The sequence below is a fragment of the Crocodylus siamensis genome, chromosome 2, assembly GCF_052110815.1.
Source record: "Crocodylus siamensis isolate JL-2025a chromosome 2, ASM5211081v1, whole genome shotgun sequence".
Classification (NCBI taxonomy): Eukaryota; Metazoa; Chordata; order Crocodylia; family Crocodylidae; genus Crocodylus; species Crocodylus siamensis.
This window is the reverse complement of record NC_143396.1, coordinates 110,492,840-110,512,156: the sequence shown is the minus strand read 5'-3', so window position 1 is coordinate 110,512,156 and position 19,317 is coordinate 110,492,840. Positions and strand designations below refer to the sequence as shown.

At 43.0% G+C, this 19,317-nt stretch overlaps 1 protein-coding gene and 1 pseudogene across 6 annotated transcripts; one reads left to right on the top strand and one right to left on the bottom strand.

Annotated features, from left to right (window-relative positions):
- Positions 1-229: 229 nt before the first annotated feature.
- Positions 230-9,051, bottom strand: BBS12 (Bardet-Biedl syndrome 12). 5 transcript variants are annotated; one of them, XM_090036599.1, is made up of 3 exons: positions 8,929-9,051; positions 5,450-6,417; positions 230-5,368 (listed from the first exon to the last, which is right to left on the bottom strand). In XM_090036599.1, the coding sequence occupies exons 2-3, from the start codon at positions 6,399-6,401 to the stop codon at positions 4,227-4,229; spliced, it is 2,094 nt and encodes a 697-aa protein (XP_089892725.1). In that variant the 5' UTR covers positions 6,402-6,417; positions 8,929-9,051; the 3' UTR covers positions 230-4,226. The 5 variants fall into 5 exon arrangements, with proteins under 5 accessions (XP_089892725.1, XP_089892723.1, XP_089892720.1 ...); XM_090036597.1 differs by adding an exon at positions 7,498-7,666 and having other exon boundaries at positions 231-6,417; positions 8,929-9,050; XM_090036594.1 differs by having other exon boundaries at positions 231-6,417.
- Positions 9,052-9,072: 21 nt separating this feature from the next.
- Positions 9,073-16,521, top strand: LOC149870620 (uncharacterized; annotated as a pseudogene). The gene is made up of 5 exons (XR_016440795.1): positions 9,073-9,202; positions 11,476-11,631; positions 13,715-13,843; positions 13,947-14,084; positions 14,299-16,521. The product of XR_016440795.1 is annotated as an uncharacterized LOC149870620 (transcript).
- Positions 16,522-19,317: the final 2,796 nt, after the last annotated feature.

Sequence of the window (19,317 nt, the reverse complement as noted above, 5' to 3'; positions counted from 1 at the left end):
AGTGAGAGGGAGATTCCTTATATTTTTTATGCAGCATTCCCACCTCTTCACAGCTCCCTCTGCCTTCACCAATCCATCTCACTCTTTCCCCTCCACCTCTGTATATTTTTGAAAGGTAGACAAGCACATAATTCCTTTAGCTCTAATTGATTAGTAATGACGAATATAATTGCTTCTTGAATAAACCTTTCATTTCACTAAGTAGCTGGGGGAGCTCTTCTCTATTGTTAAAAAAAATTAGTAGCTGTTTCAAAAATAAAATCCCACAAACCTGTGATATGCATTGGGGGTGGTTCAGATATACCTGATTTCTGACACGTACAATGAATTCTGTCCTAAAGAAAGACATGGCCAAATAACATAAGATTTTCCCAGTTTTCAAAGTGGGAAGCTTGGAAACTTTTTCCCCAAAACTTTTAAATAGCAACTCCTGCAACCTCTTTTAATCAGAAGAACTTTTATAACAGCTTTTCTCTTTTTAATGACATTAGTAAAATGCCTGTATCAAAATATGGATTACAGTTCATAGTTACTGAACTCACAAAGTAACCTCAAAGAGATGTTCAGCCTTCCTTTTTGGGGAGATTATATATGAAAGATATTTATATGAAATGTTAAAAATCCTAGTTCTTCTTTATTTTCATATTCAACCATAAAGACAGCTGATGCAAATGAGTGTAGCTCCACTGAGGTCAATGGAGCTACACCAATATACACAAAATGAAGATGTGTCCTATGATGCAATTTTCCGTATGATCTAGTGGGACATAAGGAACCTATAGGAGACAAGGCATTTTGATAGGTCCATGTCATGTGAATAATAACAAGCCCTTTGAACACCTGGGGGGGAAAAACCAATAAAGACTCCTCCTGGACCCCCCTCCCCTTCATCCTACCTAAGGATTATTTTAGGGTCTATGCAATCTGTCTGGTTTGCCACGAGTATCCTCAAATCACCTATACACAATACCATCGGATGCTTTAGGGAAGTGCCCTGTGTCAGAGTAATGAAAAAAGTTTGCCTCAGGAATATGCAGGATAAATTGTGAGTCAGGGGCTTTGTCAAGGTAAGTGTTTCAACCTGCAAAACAGATGGGGAAAAACAGGGGAGTGCTGGGGGAGAACAAAGAAAATACAAAGATAAGGAGATACAATATGCGTGCATGGTTTTAGATTGGAGTTAGTGACAAATAGCCCGACAGAGACTTCTTAGGGACCATTCTCCTCTTTTATGAGCTTCAGCTACCGGTAGTCAGAAGGAGCTGATAAAACTAATTAAGTTGGTAAAGAGGACAGGTCTTCAGAGGAGTCTCTGAAGGCCGCAAGCTAGCTGGAAGCTGCTAATAGAGAGAGAAAATGAGCGTGCCCATTGAAGGGGTTCAAGGAGCAATCACAGTAAACTAACAGGGCAGTCTGCAGGAAAAGCCTATGGAAACAGAGGGACAAAACTATTGAAAACAGTAAGTGTGCAGTGGCAAAGCCCATGAGGCTTATACTTGTCTTGTAAGCAATTGCTCTTATTTTCTGACTGCTAGGACTTGCATTAAAGCAGTTCCTCCCAGCCCTGTGAAAACTCTTAACCTCCACTGTCATGCAAGAAAGTATAGCACCAGCAATTGTAGTGAATAAATAATCTGATTTAATCCAAAGATTGTCAGCCATTTGTATTATGATGGAAAAACTCTTGAAAGCAGTGACCGTCTGGAACGCTACCATTTACACTATTTTTCCATTCTATTCTCACTCAGAATGGGAGGCACTTACCATTACGGGTGACTCAAAAGTATTATTAGTTTCAGAAACAGTTTTCCATAGTTTTATACTTTTTTGCTGCAACTTAATTCCAGTTGCCTTCTGGCTCTGGTTGCAATGTGTTATTGCATGGTAAAACCATTCTTGTCTAAATTAGCCAGCCTCAAATTCAGTCTTCAGCCATATTAAAAGTATTGCAGAGCTCAGGCTGTAAAGCTGCCTTTGATCTTAAATGGGGTAATCGGAAAGAACCAAGAAGAAACTACCAAACAAGTAATACCTTAATGTGGATATACTTTTCCTCTTCAAACTAAAAGTAAATTTATACCAAGCTTTGAGATTCTCTATGATATTCTCATAAAAAAAATTATTGATTCTTCATATGAACGCCTACCATGAGGTACAGCACTCCCAGACATAACCTACTGCAGGACCGGATTCTAAACTTTGTATTTGCAGAAATAGATTTGAAATCTATTTATAAACAGTATGAAGTAAGCTGCGTATCTGTGCACACACATTCTAATTTTACATACATTTTGAGCATACGTGGCTATGCAATATTTTTCAGTCATCCTCTAGAATTGGAGGCATTAAATACAGAATTCTTTACAATACTGTGATATATATGCACCATATGATTCTTTCAAACAACTTCCAATCACAGAGATTGTGAATTATTGATAATAATGTTAACTCACAAAATAATGCAGATACCCTTTATGACCATTTTTTTAAACAAATCTAAAAAAATTGTCTTCCTGAGACACTCCCTTACCACGCTATAATTAACTTTTGAATCAGTACACAGATCTTATGTAGCATATTTCAGAGCATTTTACAAAGGAGCTGGAAAATGCAAGAACACAAAAATGAAAGGACATACCTAGGGATATGCACAGACCCTAAGCATGATTGTGTTTGAGAGGGGATAGAAATATTAACATTGCTTTTTGTTCTGTTCTTGGAATATTATCAAATGGATTCCTGTGTGTTTTTGGGAAATGTATTGTCCTCTGCAACCTTCCGCAAATAATTTTTTAATTTCAACACTTAGGAGCAGGATGGGAACAGATACTCAAGTTTTCTCTCATAGCTCTTCCAAATGCAAGTCAATACATGAGTTTCTTGGGGTAGAAAAGATACTGTATTTGTGCTGCCATGAAAATGTTTACAGCAGTACAAATGGCAAGCAAATAGACATCCCTACCCTTTGTTGTACTATACTCATGGCTGCGATAAAAGGTTGTGTAAAATACTGCCACTTTATTGCACGGGATATCTATTTGCTCTGTAGCAAAGGAGTGCAGGCAGCCTGGAGCTACCCACACTCTCTCTAGCCACCTTGGCCAGATGCTCCTTGAGGGACCCAATCCTTTGTACCCTGGGAATTCCCATGTAGGATCGGGCCTGTCAAGCCCAAGAGACACCAGTCTGGCTTTCCCTATTTGCAGAAAAGTAGCCTGAGGAATTTCAGGGTGTCTCTCGGAAAATGGGGAAAAATCACGGTTTCCCACTTACATAGACCTGCCCTGGGATCTTCAGGGGCACATCTCTATAAGCAGAAAAAGTCCACGTAGGTCCTTGTGTGCAAGCATGGGACCCAGAAAATTCCTGGTGCCTTGTGCTTCCACTCCAGGACCCGTTCCATGCTGACCTGGTCCTCTGCATGAAGCACAGGTTTGTGCAGGACCCAGCCTGGGTACCTCCCTGGACCTCCTTGCCAGGAACCATGCCAACCTGTGCTTCACACAGAGATGTGGGTTCTGGCATAGAGGCGCAAGGTACAGTGGATCCTGAGCTGCCCCACACTTCTGTGCTGCCATGCAGTGAGATCCATGTCAACCCATCCCTCTGCATGAGGCATGGGTCGGCACAGGTCCCAACAAGGAGGCACAAAGCAGCATGGGACGCTGGGAATGCCAGGGCAAGGGGAACGCATTTTCTGTTGTCCGACATTGGGTCTGATGTAGGACAAGCAACATGTGTTTCATCCAATAAGCAGATCAGCTGTGGTGGGACGCATCCTGCCAAAGCCAAGCAGTTTTGTTTAGTAATGCCTGTTTTCACCCTTATGCCACTTCTTACAGACCTACTCTGCCAGATTCCAGCAAGATTAGATTCAGGTGCTACATCTTTTCATCTAGAAATAATATTCAGAGAAGGACCAACCATACTTGGCATCTATACATGTATTTAAAGAGCAGTTCTCCCTCAGCTGTCACCAGTTAGTCCCTGGCAGACCTGCACCAACAGGGCCCTTTCTCCAGTATACAAATAGGGTACTAAGCAGAGCTTTCCTCATTGTACTTATCCTCCCTGCTTTTGATGGAGGTCTTCATGAAGTCCAAAAAATGCCAGGAGAGCATTACTAGTTATTGCCACAGGGTAGCTAACATGCTGTAAGCACACAGCCTCACTTCCTTTGATATAACCAGTTTGAGTAGTCAGACCCATAAAGAGAGCCTGCAATTCTATATAAATACGAATTCACTTGACATAGGTGAACTTAATAACTCATTTCTCTTTGGACCAGTGATAATTTCAGAGTCTGTCTGAAGTACCAGTAGCACCAAGTCTAGAGCCCTCCGCCACGCTTCCAACTTGGCTGTCACATTGTCATAGACCTGTACAAACTCCGTGCATTTAGTTAATGGATCAGGACCTACTTTGCCCACCACCTCTCTCAGATTAAACTCCTGCAGTATATATGCTGAAGGAGAGCCACAGACTGTCACTTTTTTGAGATGATGCTTTATAGAGATACTTGCTTCAAATTCTGATGTGAAATTAGCAGAGTTGCACATGAGTGTTGAAAGGTATTTATGCCAACCACTTGCTAGAGCTTTAAGGACAAGGGGTTTAAATTCTGCCAAAGATTCTGCCATCCAGCAAGGAGCACTGTGAAACTCTCCTGCAGAGTTTTTATTTGCTTGATTTAAAGCCTGGTCTACAAGCTTCTGAACATGACTGAGGCAGAAGAGTTCAACTGCACCACCTCCAGGAAAAACTTTCCCATCAGTTAAAGCATGCTGCAGTCGATAAGCACAAGTCCAGAACTGATCATCAATGACTTGCATCTTTGAAATCACAGTGCTACTAAGCACAGCTGTTACCAGGGTACTTCCTTCAGCCTTTATACTGATAAGCATCCTGCTCTCCAATTCCTCTGTACTCAATTCACCAATTCTCCAGAAATCCACCCAGACACCACCTCCCACACACTGACTGTTTACTTGGGTGAGGTACGTCACAGGTTTTGCTCCTGTGACCCGAGCAAAAGCATATAACACATTTTGAGTCACTGGGTTGATTATAAGTATGTTATTTAGGATACATCTTTCCATTAGATGTTCACACACATTTCCTTTTACCAAAATTAAATTTACTTCTGACTGCATTAAAATATCTAACATACGACTTGTCCACGAACATCCTGAGCTGCTTTCTTGTACACCCAAGCTTTCTGATACTGTCTTTACATTAGTTGGTCTATTAAATCCCAAATGACGATACTTTTCACTTAGGTCACCGTCTACGAGGAGAATCTGAAGCAGTTGGCCCTTAAGCTGCTTGGTAACAGCGGCGTTCTCTGGAGATACTGATGTGACATACCCTGGACAGATACAAGAATAACTTTCAGGTACCCCTGGTAAACAGCATGTCACAATTTCTTCAATATTAAATTGAGACAAACCTGTGGGATTAGTTTTCCATTGCTGACATCTAACAATATCCTGTACCAATTTCATGCTAGACTGATTTCCATGGCTCAGAGCCATTGCTAATTGTCCAAAATCTTTATATTCATAGCAATGCGCTGAAGGTCCGATGGGATTCCCCTGAAAACTGCCTACATGGAGCAGAGAGCATTTTCTTCCTACAGCATTAAAGTGTCTACTGTGAGTTAACTTTATTTTGTTGCAGCTGGATGTAATCAAACTGGTTCCAGGAATTGAGAGCATAGTTTTATCACCCACAGGTCCAACTGCTGAGTGCGTTTGACGGCCTGCAGCGTATGTAGGTGAACTGAAATATCTGTTATGAAGATCACAAGTGTTTGCTTGATGGGAACAAGGACCTTCTGGAACACATTCGTCTTCTGTTACAGGAACATCTTTATGAAGATGCGTAGAAGGATTCAGAAAGCTGGTAGACGCAGCACTGGGAGTTTTATTTTCAGAAATCTGGGGTCTAGCACTGCTAAAATTTGACGGAATGGGAACAGAATCTGGCCCTTTATATAAATCATGTACTGAGACCTGAAGACACTTGGCTCTTTCACTGCAAGAATGTAATCCTTCAGACATCACAGATACTATTACTGGAACAGGAACATTCTGCTGAAGACATTCAAGTACAGCACTGCTCCAGGCACCAGCAAGAAACAACAGGGTAGTTGTCCCAGTTTTATATTCTTTGCTTTGTGCCTGAATTGTTTCATTAAGAAGCTGTCCCACTGCACTAGTTAAATCCAAACTTTCAAGAAGTCTAACTACAGAGCAAGCCAAAACACTCTCATTAGTGCTTTCATTTACAATAAATTTATAGGATTTTAGTGGCCCTAAAAGCGTTCTTCCTGTCGATGCTAAAGATGAAAGCTGCTGAAGTCCAACATGTCGTCTTCGGTTCACATTTCTGAAAGCCATGACCACCAGTCAACATCTGTGAATAAAACAGAAGGTTGTTGCTCCTTTTTTCCAGAACTCCATACTTCCCAAAATATTAATGGTATAACAGTGTAAACAGATATTTTGTGATACTCTTTGTGCATATTTGCATTATTCATGGTCAAAGCATGCAGTTGCTGAAATATTGCGTTATTCAAAGATTACCAAAGAATACTCCCCTCCTCCACCAAATTAAAGGCCTTTTATCTTGTGCTATCAAATATTTTACAGCAGATCAAATTTTACAGAAATAAACATAAATTAACCTTTCCTCTTATTCCCACATCATTCGTATCCCCACATGTTCTAGTCAGTGCTATCTAATCCCATGTACGTGTCTGGTTTATTTAGTCATTTGGGCAGGAAATGTAACTTATATGCAACTGCTATTATTTTGGGGCATTTTTACACATGCAAGCATCACAGTTGTGTAAGTGGTGAAATGTGCATCAGCAAGCACTGAGAAAATGGCAGCGGCATTCTTTTTGAACTAAAACACCTTGGAGGTGATGCCACTGACTGTAAACAGAGGTTAAGACAATCACATTTCCCAGGTACATCTCACTCAGTGGCCAGTCTTCCTATTGTTACAGGTATGAAGAAACTGTCTTTTAAGCTTTGGACAGTAGTAAACTTTTTTTTTTAAATCAGCTTAATTTTAACATGAAAAAAGTGAATACTTTTTCTTCCTTATTAATCCTCTCCACTGATACAACCACAGCCTTTATTGATACTTCCTACCATGTTAAGTAAGGTACAGTGAAATATGGCCATATTCTTTTGAATGATCCTCCATACTAGGATTATACTTTTTTTACTAATTTGCTTTAAACTCAATTAACTGAAAATGTGAATGTAACTTTCCTGAGAAGTCCCCACATAGATGCAGTCCAAGATCAAAGATCCATTTATTCAGATTAACATATAAGAATATAAAATGAAAAGCTATTCCCAAATAACTCTGTACAGATAAGCTCCAGCTTCTTATCAAGCCCCTCTTATCCAGATCCATTACCTCTGACACCCACCTCCTTTCCCTCTGGACAATAAATTGTAGCTATTAATACTTGCTTACTTTGGGCAGGGGGCTGGACTCGATGATCTCCCGAGGTCCCTTCCAGCCCTAATGTGTATGAAGTCTATGAAATACAATAATTGTAGCTATTCCTTTGTTGTTTATTGGTTGGACCACATCATCTCTCCAATGGCTTTTCCTCCTTGCTTTTGTCTTCATTACTGGAATCCTTAACAATTTTATTTGCCAGTGTCACAAAATTATGATCCAATGCAATGGCAAAACACTTCACATTACTTCACCGAGAGTTTGGGTCATGGAATAGGATTAATTTAATACGGTTCCTTACAGGATTTAGTCTTACTGACATACTAACATATTACTGTTCCCAAGTTTTATGCCGTCTCTATAACTGTTAACAAGCTGTAGCCATTTTCCAAGTTAAAATTGAAGTCTGTGGCATTTCTCAGGCTGGTTCATTTTGGTAGGGGAAAAACAAGAAGCTCCTTAATTTTACTTTTTAGTCCACAAAGCCTAGCCTAAATCAATTGCAGTGTGTATATGTGCATGTATACACATGTGTGCATGCATGCACATGTACGTGTATCTCTGTGCAAAAATGAAGTTTATTTTCTACCTCTGGGGACTTTTTGCCATCTTTAATTTTCCCTTAGCCTGAAAAAGGGTGCGTGCAGAGCCATCCCTTGGGTAGGGTGAATTGGGGCAACTACCCTGGGCCCTGCACTTTGGGGGCCCTGAGAAGCCGGGCAAAGCGGCTATGGCCCCTCCTGTGGGGCCTGCCTGGAGCCGGCAGCTCAGCCCCACGCTGCGGAAAAAGTATCCAGCTGCTTGCCACCCCCCACCTCCAACTGGTTGTTGAGCGGCTTTTCTGTGGAGTGTGTGCAGGATCTGCTTGTCCCCAAGCGCCAAATTTCATTGCTACAACACTTTGCAGGGGTCCCACAGCCCCATGCAGCGTCAAAGGGGCCCCACACAGGCTGATTTGCCCCGGGCTCCACACCTCCCTAGGGTCAGCTCTGGGTGCATGTGCCCAAAAGGTTGCAGAAATAGTTAAGAACTTGCAGAAAAAACGTAGGTGCTCTAATAAAAGGTATCATCTCTGAAGCAAGAGTTCTAGAGTTTGGCATTTCTGTGCGCGTGCGTATAACACGCAGCTTGACGTATGTGTGGGTATACATGTGTGTGCCTGTGCGTTTATACCCACACTTACATATAACACGGGAGCTGAAGCTCGCTCAGGCAGACACACACACGAGTTAGTGTATCCGGTGCAGCCCAGTCCTGTGCCCCTTCCTTGGCTACAGCCTGCCCAGTGCCCACCTCCCAGCGGGGCAGAGCAGCGCCGTGCCGCCCTGGGGGCTTCCGCGCTGCCCAGGCCGGGCCGGCGCCGGGCAGGATGACAGGGCCCGGCCGCGCCCCAGCGAACGAGCACCCAGGGGCCAGGAGCCCGCCGCGCCCCCCACTACTGACCGCGCTGGGAGGGGCTGGGGTCCCGCCGCGCCTGCGCCTGCGCCGCCGCTCCGCAGCTGGCCCGGTTGCCGGGACACGGACGCCTCGGCGCGCCGGGTATCTACCCGGGCTGACCCCGCGGCGTTCTCTGTGACGCCACTGAGGGCCCGCGCCGCCTGATTGGCCCGGGGGACAGAGATGGGCGAGGCCCTGCGGAGTGTTCTCCTCGCCCATTGGCCGGGCTGCGCTGCCCGGAGACGGTGACGCGGAGAGAGGCCTCCTGCCAGGGCACATGGTGAGTCGGGGGGCGCCGCCGCGGGCCCGGAGCGCAGGAGACGCAGGGAGACTGGGGAGGGGGTATTGCAATCTTATATTGCATTCATATAATAGTGCAGTGGAGGGGGTAGCTCTTCCCTCCGCTGGCTGCTGGCACTCGCCGGTGGGGCCCGTGGGCAGTGACTGGCTCCCTGCCCCCAGCACCTGCTGTACCTCACTCCTGGCCCTGCTTGCATCTTACGTGTCCCCAGGACTCAGTGCTCGAAAGCTTGCAAAGAAAAAAAAATATTGTTTGGGGTTTTTTGCTATTTTTTAGCTGGTCTAATAAAAGGTATTGCCTCTGAACCACGAGTTTCAGACTTTTGTATTTCCCTGCAATGGGGAGCGTCAGTTGTAGCCGTGTTGGTCTAAGGACATAGGCCGACAAGTTTCTTTGGGTAAATGTAATAGTACGGTATCTTTTATTTGATCGATTAAGTAGTTGGAAAAAAATACTCCTTGCAAACTTTTGGGCACAAACGTCCTTTTTCGGGCACAGAGAAAGTCTGTTGGTGTTTTGTGGCAGCTTCTAGTCCACACAAGCAGACCCTCCCTGTGCCTGAGGAAGGGTGTTTGTACCCCAAAGCTTGCAAAGAACAAATTTTCCAACTCCTTAGTTGGTCTAATAAAAGATACCACATCTACCCAAAGAACCCTTTCTCCCAGCTACGGGAGGCTGATAGGTGGGCCCAAGCCCTGATCCACTAGGCACATCACAAAGGCCTGGCTCTCCTGACATGACAGCTTAAGCTGGTCGTGGTGGCAGACACCAGACTCTGGCCATTTGCTGGTTTCAGCAGCCCCACGGGGAGCACAGAAAGCAGCATACAGATCGCGGGCACTCCAGGGCTGCTCTGAGAGAAAGGGCAGGCCTCCAAGTACTTCCCAAATGGACATGATGGAGAAGCGAGAGCACAAACCACGTGCTTCCTGTGTGGGTTTCACAATAAGCGTTGTGCTTCCTTGGCTGTGCTGCTGCCCACGCCCCAGCAGCTGGATTAGTGCCTACATACCCTAAGGTAGCTTATTCTGCTGTCATTACTTTGGCTGCAATGTAGTTGTTCCCGGAGGCCAAGTCTACACTAGGTTTGCACTGTCTCAGGCATTGGAGCTTACTGTAGACTGCAGAGATGGGCTGAGAGTGTAAGAGTGCATCTATGGCAGCTGGACAGCAGCAGAGGCCTTGCAGGGGCAGGGTACTGGGAGCAGGGCGGAAGGTTCTACTCAACACAGAGGGCATCTGCATGTGCACACTGGTGCTGAGAGACCTGGCATTCAGCTCCTCTGGACTCGCATTTCTGCACAGAGAGAACAGGAATGGAGACGTCTTGCTCAGAGTCAAAGCCTCTGTGTTCTTCTCATTTTAAGGCTAAATCAGTGCTGTGACAGCCAGGAGAGAACAACACACTCAATCATCTCAGTAGCACCTTAACATCAAGACTGAAAGATGACTGTTCATGGGTTGATACTGTTTAGTTACTGACCCTTCTAATACAAACATCCAGTTGCTTTGCTTTTGCTGTGATGCATAAAGCCCAGCACTTCCTCTGTTTGTCTTCGGGTAGTCTAAGCAAAGGGATTTTTGAGGAGTAGCCACCAAAGACGCAATCTCCTGCAGTTGCAGCAAAGAAAGTCCTTTTCCGGTTCTGCCCCTGCTAGGTACTTAGACATGCAGGGAGATCATTCAGTGCCTGGGGCAGAAGTGTTTGTGGGAGAGATTATGCTGACCACTGGAGAGCAGGATGGGGATGTGGGGGATCTCAACTGCCCCTGCTCTCTGCACTCCAGCAGCACCTGCTATACCTACAGCACTTGCTGTAGCAATATGGGCTTAAGTTGCTGTAGCAAAGGGACAAGCTCCCTGTGCTCTGGCGCAGAGGCACAGGTTCCCTAGGGGCTGTTTCTGGTGGCCTGTTCACTCCTTCCCCCCCACCTTCTATACATTTCTGGGTGCAGGGCTGCACCTCTCAGGGGATGCACTCTACACAACTTCAGCTTACCTGGCACCCCCACCCCCTCTCTGATTTACTAATGGGCATGGGGCTGCTGCACCTTTATGGCTCCTATGGCCTGGTGACACATGCAGTAGTAAAAACTCCTGGGGGGAAGGGGCCATACTGGCACCCTCTCTGAGTTGGTGCCCAGGGCAGATACCCAGCTCTCCCTACAGTTGCACTACTATAGGTACTTTTATGGTTTGTTTTCCCAAAAAAACATGTTTTTTAATTTTTATTTTTCACCCACTTCTTGTAGGCCTCCAACTACAGGAAACCTGGGTTGGGTCCAGCCCAGAAGAAGAAAAGTGGATTGAAACCTGAATTAACAGAAGAGCAGAAGCAAGAGATCAGGGAAGCATTTGATTTATTTGATACTGATGGATCTGGAAGCATTGATGTAAAAGAACTGAAGGTCTTTTCTTTTGCATTACATTTATTGGCAAAATTGTGCTTTTTGACATCTTTTCCTCTTCGGTCTCTGAACTCAGTTGTAAAATGTTATTGTCATAAATTTGATCTGAAATGGCCTGGTATACAAAGGCTACACTTTGCAAATACAGCTGAATTTCTGAGTACCCAGTCTAAAAAACTTCTAGTGCCCAATTACCCTGGGTAGCAGGGCCTGAATATTCTAATGAGTATATTGCATTAATATTAAAACTAATGGAGAAACTAACCTGCTTCTAAGCTAACAGTATAACACAACATATTTCTTTTGTAACATCAGGAATGCATGTAGTAGATTGGATTATTTCTAAGGCAGTTCAGGGATTGAGTTTTTCCTTGGAAGTGGGTAAGGGGAGGAGGGAAATGAGGGGGCATTTATAGTGATTTAAATTTTTTTTCCTGTTCCATAATGACAAAAATCTTGCTGCCTGTCTCCTCCCCAGTCTGCTGTGTGCCACGCACAGTGGCTGCCTGTACTACTTGCGGCACTTATGTCACAAGTTGGCCCTGCCCATCTAATCCAACCCCCAGCTCAGATGCAATATTTGCTGTTCTAAACCATCCCATAGGTGGATGCCTGTTTAGCTTCCTTTTGAAAACCTTAAGACAGGGATTTTCAACCTTTTTTAGTAAGTGTACCTCTGGCAGCAGGACATGGAGTGAGAGGGCAGGGTGGCATGGGGGGGGCGCATAGCTGGACCTGGAGCAGGGTGGCACATGGCCAAACGTGGAGTGGGGTGGTGCAGGGTGGTGGATGGCGGTGGCAGCACAGAGGGGCACCGCTGCTCTCACCTAACCCTGCTCCTGGGAGGCAGCAGCGAAATGGGTGGGTGGCAGCTCTCCATCCCTGCCTACCTGCGCATACCCCCTAGGGCCTTCCCAAGTACCCCCAGGGTATGCATACCCCTGGTTGACAATCTGTGCCTTAATGGAAAGAGATGTGATAACTTCACTAAGCAGCTACTTCCACTGCCCTACTGCTCTTGCAATTAAGAACTCTTCCTGAGACTTAGACCCACTGCCTCTAGTCCTGCCATCTGTATCAAGGGAGAACAGATTTTTCTCCACCTTTTTTATAGCAGCCATAAAATTTGTACTTTTTGGGTGCATCCATGCTTGTGCATTTACTGTGTAGTAACCAAAATAACTGTGCAGTATGGGCGCGTGTCTACACTTGCGTGCCTGTATTGCACAGTAACTATGGTGACTTAGGCTTAAATTTACACCTGATTACTTACTGCGCAGTAACGCAAGTGTAGACATCTTCCTGCACACTAACACTGTGTGTTGTATACTGACTTGGGACTAAAGTTAGTCCCAAGTCAGTCCACACATAGCATTAATGCGCTTTAATGCCTGCACATGTGGATGCTGGCCTATTCCCGCTTACTGTGCAGTATCTTACTGCACAGTAAATTTAAGCTGATGTAAATACATGTGTAGACATTCCCTGTAAGAGTCAAAGGCAGGGATTCTAGTTTGTTTTTGTTTTGTCTGGCACACTGACCAGATTTAAGGATTCTGAATACCTACATGACTCCGGTTTTGTTTCCTTTCCTGTTCAGAGCTAGAACTGGGGATTATTTTAAATTGTTTTTACACAAGTGAGTTATAAAACCCAATAAGTATTATGCTTACATGATTATAGTTTCACTGATATGTGGTAAAAGTTCTGCCACAGATTCTAGTGGGGGTAGGGTCAAGTCTCTGGTTTGATAATTCAATCTGTCTGTGAAATATCTTGAAAATAACCGTGTAAATTAAAATAGATTGAAAATGCTTACAGTAGTACTGAACACAATCATCAAAGGAGAAAATCCCTTGTTTGAAGTAGGTGCAGAAAAGATGCTGCTGAGTTTTAAGATTACTAAGCCCTACTACTATTAATAACTGCAGTAATGAAAAATAACGGTAATGGTTTTCTTTATGCTTTGTAAGCTTTATGTTTATAATTTGGAGAGACAAAAATGAAGCAGTTTAATGCAAATGGTATTGTTATAATTCTATTGGTATCTTCTATACATAAATGAAATTGCTCTTTCAACCAGGTTGCAATGCGTGCTCTAGGCTTTGAACCAAAGAAAGAAGAAATTAAAAAAATGATAGCAGATATTGACAAAGAAGGAAGTGGCACCATTGACTTTGAAGACTTTTTGGCTATGATGACCCAAAAAATGGTAGGAATCATTTTGATTTTTCAGACTACCCAATGTGATAGAGGAATGCTGAAAAAGAATGTTTAGATAGTAGGATATTCTTTTCCTTTCACTTTCATTTCAGAGTGAGAAAGATTCAAAAGAAGAAATCTTGAAAGCCTTCCGATTATTTGATGATGATGGGACAGGAAAGATTTCTTTCAAAAACCTAAAGAGAGTTGCCAAGGAGCTGGGAGAGAATTTAACAGATGAAGAGCTACAGGTACATTTTAGAATTCAACAATATTTTCCCAGCGAACTTTGGGCCTATCCTCATACCTTTACAAGTATAGTTTTAGTAAATTTTGTAGGAGTTCCAGAATTAAATGCATTACTAAATATCTCAGCAAAAGCTTGTTTACTTTTAAAATGTTTTTTCGTAAGTTTTAAAGCAAGTGAAAGGTGTTGTTTTGAGTCTGTTTGTCACCTCTTTACAGGAAATGATTGAAGAAGCTGACAGAGATGGAGATGGAGAAGTAAACGAGCAGGAATTTTTGAGGATTATGAAGAAAACTAGTTTGTATTAATGTTTGTTGCCTTCTCTCAGAGTTATTTTAAAATGTGATCTGCAAAAGACTTAGAAAATACCTGGCTTACATCCCATTTTCATGATGCTTCACAAATCTAAAGAGAGCTTGAAAGGATGCATTTTTGTTTTGCAGTTTTTCAGTAGAATCTGTTTTGTTAAAATTGAGGCCCTATGTAGGATGATTCTAGTTGACAGACAGAAGAACAAGCAAAATGAGATACTACAAAGGTGAAAACTGAGGGTGGATTTAGACTATAATAGTTGTGGGGGGTTCAAGTTTTGTCTGTTGGGTTTTTTTTTTTAAATAACAACACTTTCAGTGACAAACACTTTGGGGAAAAATGGATATTGTTTCAGCACCATGGATTCTGCACCATTTACACTCATTTAAAGTATGGAGCCACAGTACAGATGTTCTCCAGCAAGTCTAGGGAAGACTAGGTTGACTTGTCAATATTTCTTAGACTTCCAAACAAACCCCAAACCCTTCCATGCCTGGATTGTCCAAGTTTACTGTATGACTAATCATTGTTTTATTGCAAGGTACTTATTTCTGAAGCTTTATTGAGTTCCTGCAATTTTCTTACTTCAAGTACTTAAAGTGAAATTCAGTTCTAGGGTCCACTGACGTACCAGAGTTGTGCATGTCTGAGGAAACGCTGGCCGTGGCAGCTTAAAAACACTTTTATACAATCTGATCATACCTTAGAGAAATAATTTGTTGCACTATACAGATATAAAGCATGAGGAAATTCAGGTCCGGTTAGCCCAAATTCAGCTTCCGGCTTCCGTACATGCAGGAACTATATTTTAATTTTATGGAAGTACTTTTATTTTCTTGGGAACTTCTAGGTATTGCCAGTTTCTAAGCTTTACTGGCTGGCCACACGTACTTCCTTAGGACAAGCGTATATCTGGCAAAGGATGCTCACTGTGTCATCTGATGACTTACTCCACAAGGAAGGATATTCCACAAGACAATGTAAGATAACCATGTTAAAACTATAAAGAGGTTGTACAACCTAAGCTATGTGCAATTACAGCTTCCGAAAATGGAGCTCAGAAGGGAGAGTTTGACATTTGAACAAAATGATAATTAGAAACATTTGGGGACAAAAGAGGCTATTGCCTCCAAGACTCGTCAAGATCTTACCTTTTTCATGGCTCTACTGATTAACAGACAGTAAGGAAGCACTCCCCAGAAGATTTGTCCAGTAAAACATTGAAACTTATGATGATGAGGTCTTGGGAGTTGTTCCTTCCTCATGTCTGCAGTTGGAGGGTAACTGCAAGGCCCCGCAGGGCAGTGCTGGATTTAGGCACAAGCTAAGTAAGCTACAGCTTAGGGCCTCACATTATGAGACGCCTCTAAATATAAAAAAAATACAGTAAAACCTCACAAACCCGGCAGTCCCGAGCACGTGCTGGAAATTTGAAAATGCTGTTTTTTTAAAACTGGCACTGCAGCCAGTCATGGAGCTGGGGAGGGGTGGAATAGCAGTGGCTGGTCTCAGGGCACTAGCCACACTCAGAGCAGTGGCCTGGGGTGCTTAAAGGAGGTGACAGCAGCTATGTGCAAGCTTCCCTTGCCACTTCCGGGCCAGCGGGAGTGGAGCAGCAGCTGGTCCTGAAGCGGCGGGGGAAGTGCTGGATTTGGTAATGCTATGGTGCCTCTTAAACTTGACGTAGTTTAGGGCCCCAGCATGTCATAATCTGGCCTTGTCTCAGGGGGAGAGTTAGTTCCAGGTATGGATGTGGGGAAAATTAATATATATGCCTTTGACTTGCAGATGCAGGGCTGGCATGTTTTGTTCAAATCATTCTATCTTTTCTACAGCTGGCTGTTTTCTCTGAATAGGCCACATTCAGCCTATGGAGAGGTTGGCTTAAATCTATGGAAAACCAAATGTGTTGAACAAAACCTCTTTGTGAACTAAAATATTGTTATCAAATCCTCTGCTAACATCTTCAGTTGCAGTAGATATGTCCTCCAGTACTGTAAACTTTTAAAAACTTATGTTTTAACTGTACAATATGAAATAAAAGTGTTTTGCAAGTATAGTTCTTGTGTTGCATTTAACATGTTTTAATATGGGAACTTGCACTACAGTCTGTATATCAACAATTTGTACGAATATGCCAATTTTGGACTATCTTTTCATTCCACATTTTGTAACTCTTTCTAAAAAAAAATGCAGTATCAAAATGTTCTGTTAAACACAGTTTTTTTTTCCCCTGGCATGCTGATTAAAAATTTCTTACACTAACCCAGTCCATTGAGAAAGGGAAATTTGAGCTTCTACAAGACTATGGGGAATCCCAGAACTTGGTAGACTGACTATACAACTTTTTGATTGCTTCAACAGGAAAAGGGTGATGACTCTTGTTTACGTGTGATGCATTTAGTTTTTTCCTGCCGTGATCCCATTACTTACAATTCTGAAGGTAGGAAAAAGATACACAGCCTTACCCAGTAAGTCTGTATCTTGGCTATAAAGGCATGAGCTTGTTAATTAACCTCTTAAATCCAGAGTTTTAGACAGCTGCTAATTTAGCCTAATTTAGGACTCTCTTCTAGTGTGTTAACAATTATAAAACAAAGTCTTGTGCTGTTTCACAACAGGGCAAAGTGCAGTTCTAGGGACATCCTGCACGCTATGCTGAACTATGTCTGAAAATGACAAGTAAATAGTATCTGTATCAACCAATAACTATGTAAAACAACTATGGTTCTACACAAAATATTTCAAAACAGTCCATTCTTGTTCCTTTAAGGATTTTATAATTCATGTTTCTATATATTTGGTCATTTTGCCACTAAAGTTAAAAACAAAACTTCACAAGGCTAGATTTTTAAGACACCTTACCCCAAAACCCCTTTTCAGTGGGTCAAAAAAAAAAAAAAAGAGAACGACTTTCTAGCCTGATGGTGAAGACACTCACCTGGAAGACCCTGGTTCCAGTCTACTTCAATGAATATTAAAATATTTTACATACTGAGTCTAGAATTCAGGAATCAGGAGTGACCCACTTCAGGAAGACACAGTGTGACCCACTCCATATACCCAATAGGTTAGTGCTTTTGGCACTCTTTGAATAAGGAAGCCTGGATTCAGGTCCATGCTTCAAATGAGGCAGTGAAGGATGGCTTTGAACCTGAGTCTCCCCATTCCATGTGGGCACTCTAGTAAGTGGGTTTTTAATTGCAATGAGGAACATTACAACCTGCACCAGCAGCACCACCTCTTCTGTTTTCTTGGAAAAAAGGACTGACCTGGCTTCAGCACCTAACTCCCAGGAGCAGGTTTATGGCTGTGAAGAAAAGACCTCCCCCCACTGAAAGGTAGGGCTGAGACCCACCCTTCTTCACAGCATCTCCCTAGTGGCTAACCTAGACTGCTGCCTTCTGGGAATCCAATTTTTTTGCTATCTGACTCCCTATTTACTGTACAGGGGATCTTGGATGTCTAACTTGGAGGTGTGAACTCTACTAGATGGCAGGATGCCTAAAAGTCAGACATCACCATGCCTAGGTCCTCCTCTGAATCTTAACTGCATTGACTTTGCCAGGGCTAAGATTTTACTCAGAGTCCATGATCTTTGGATAATACAACAGGAATTCATTTAAAAAAACCCTCTAAGATTACATTTAACTAAAATGAATTCAATGATTACGTTTAGATATAAAAGTATTATTGACAGCCAAAAGTTCTTAGTTATGGTTGCAAACACCTTCCATTGTAAAATCCAGACTTAGCTTGGAAAGTTTAGTAAGCTCAAACATTTTCCTAGACTAACACCACAGATAGAAAACTGTGTACAAATAAGGTAACTTCCAAGTCTGGTAAAATATGTCCTGATTTGAAACAGATTTCTGCCTAACTACTTCCATCCAACTTGAAAATAATCACCATTTGTTCAGGCTTTAAGGGGATTTAACTGTTTTAAAGGGATGCATGAACCAGCTTTGGGAAAACAGTTGAGCTAGTTCTTATACAGCACTTGAATTAAGCAAAGTTACTAACTTTGGCCTGGATGCAGAAAGGGGCTTGGGCTTAGTGGTTCTCACTATCCAGCTTTGGGACTTCACAAACACAATTTAGGTTCATAAATCATCTATGCGGTGAATGAGGAGAGTGAAGTGCCTAAAGGTGGGATTCATAAGAGCCAGCATGCTGAATGAGAGGTGTCTAACCTAACCAATTGGAAATGCTGGAGGGATGCATCTGAAAGACTACCTCTGTCTCAGAGTTGCACTGCATTATCTCTAGTCCTGAGGTAGAAGCCCATGTGAGATTAGGATTCACAGGCTGAATCATCTCCTGGACTTTGTCATTTAAGTTGTCCCTTTAAGTACATTTAACTGCCTCACTTGTTACTTGTCAAAACATACCAGCAGGAGGTGGCAATGACTGTGCTGTCACCCACTTAAGTAATACTGGGTAGCACTCACACAGAAAGTGGGAAGCCTGGCCTTCAGAGTACTCTCAGCCTGAAGGGGCCTTAAACCCACCCTCTCACCTTCCTGAAGCATGCCCTAGCCATCAGGCTAGAGGCTGGATAGTGGGGCATGTTCAATTCCTTCTGCTGAAGCTGTCTCTTTGCAGCCAAGAATGCAAGATTCATGGAATAAAAATGGACACAAATCCATCCTCCTCCCCCCTCCCCCACACACACACACAGATACATCTTTATCTTGGCATAATTGTACCTGACCATATCCATAGCCACCTACATGTTGCCTAATCTGAATCTAATATTCGATACAACACTTCTTGTTGGGAGCACAACCGGATGTCAGAGTGTCCAAACTGATATCAAATGGAGAATTGCCCCTAGGGCCCCCCTATACGTAACACTTAAGGCACGATTAACCAGTTAATCATGCTTTAAGTTGTGACCCAGCTACACATTCAACCAATAAAAC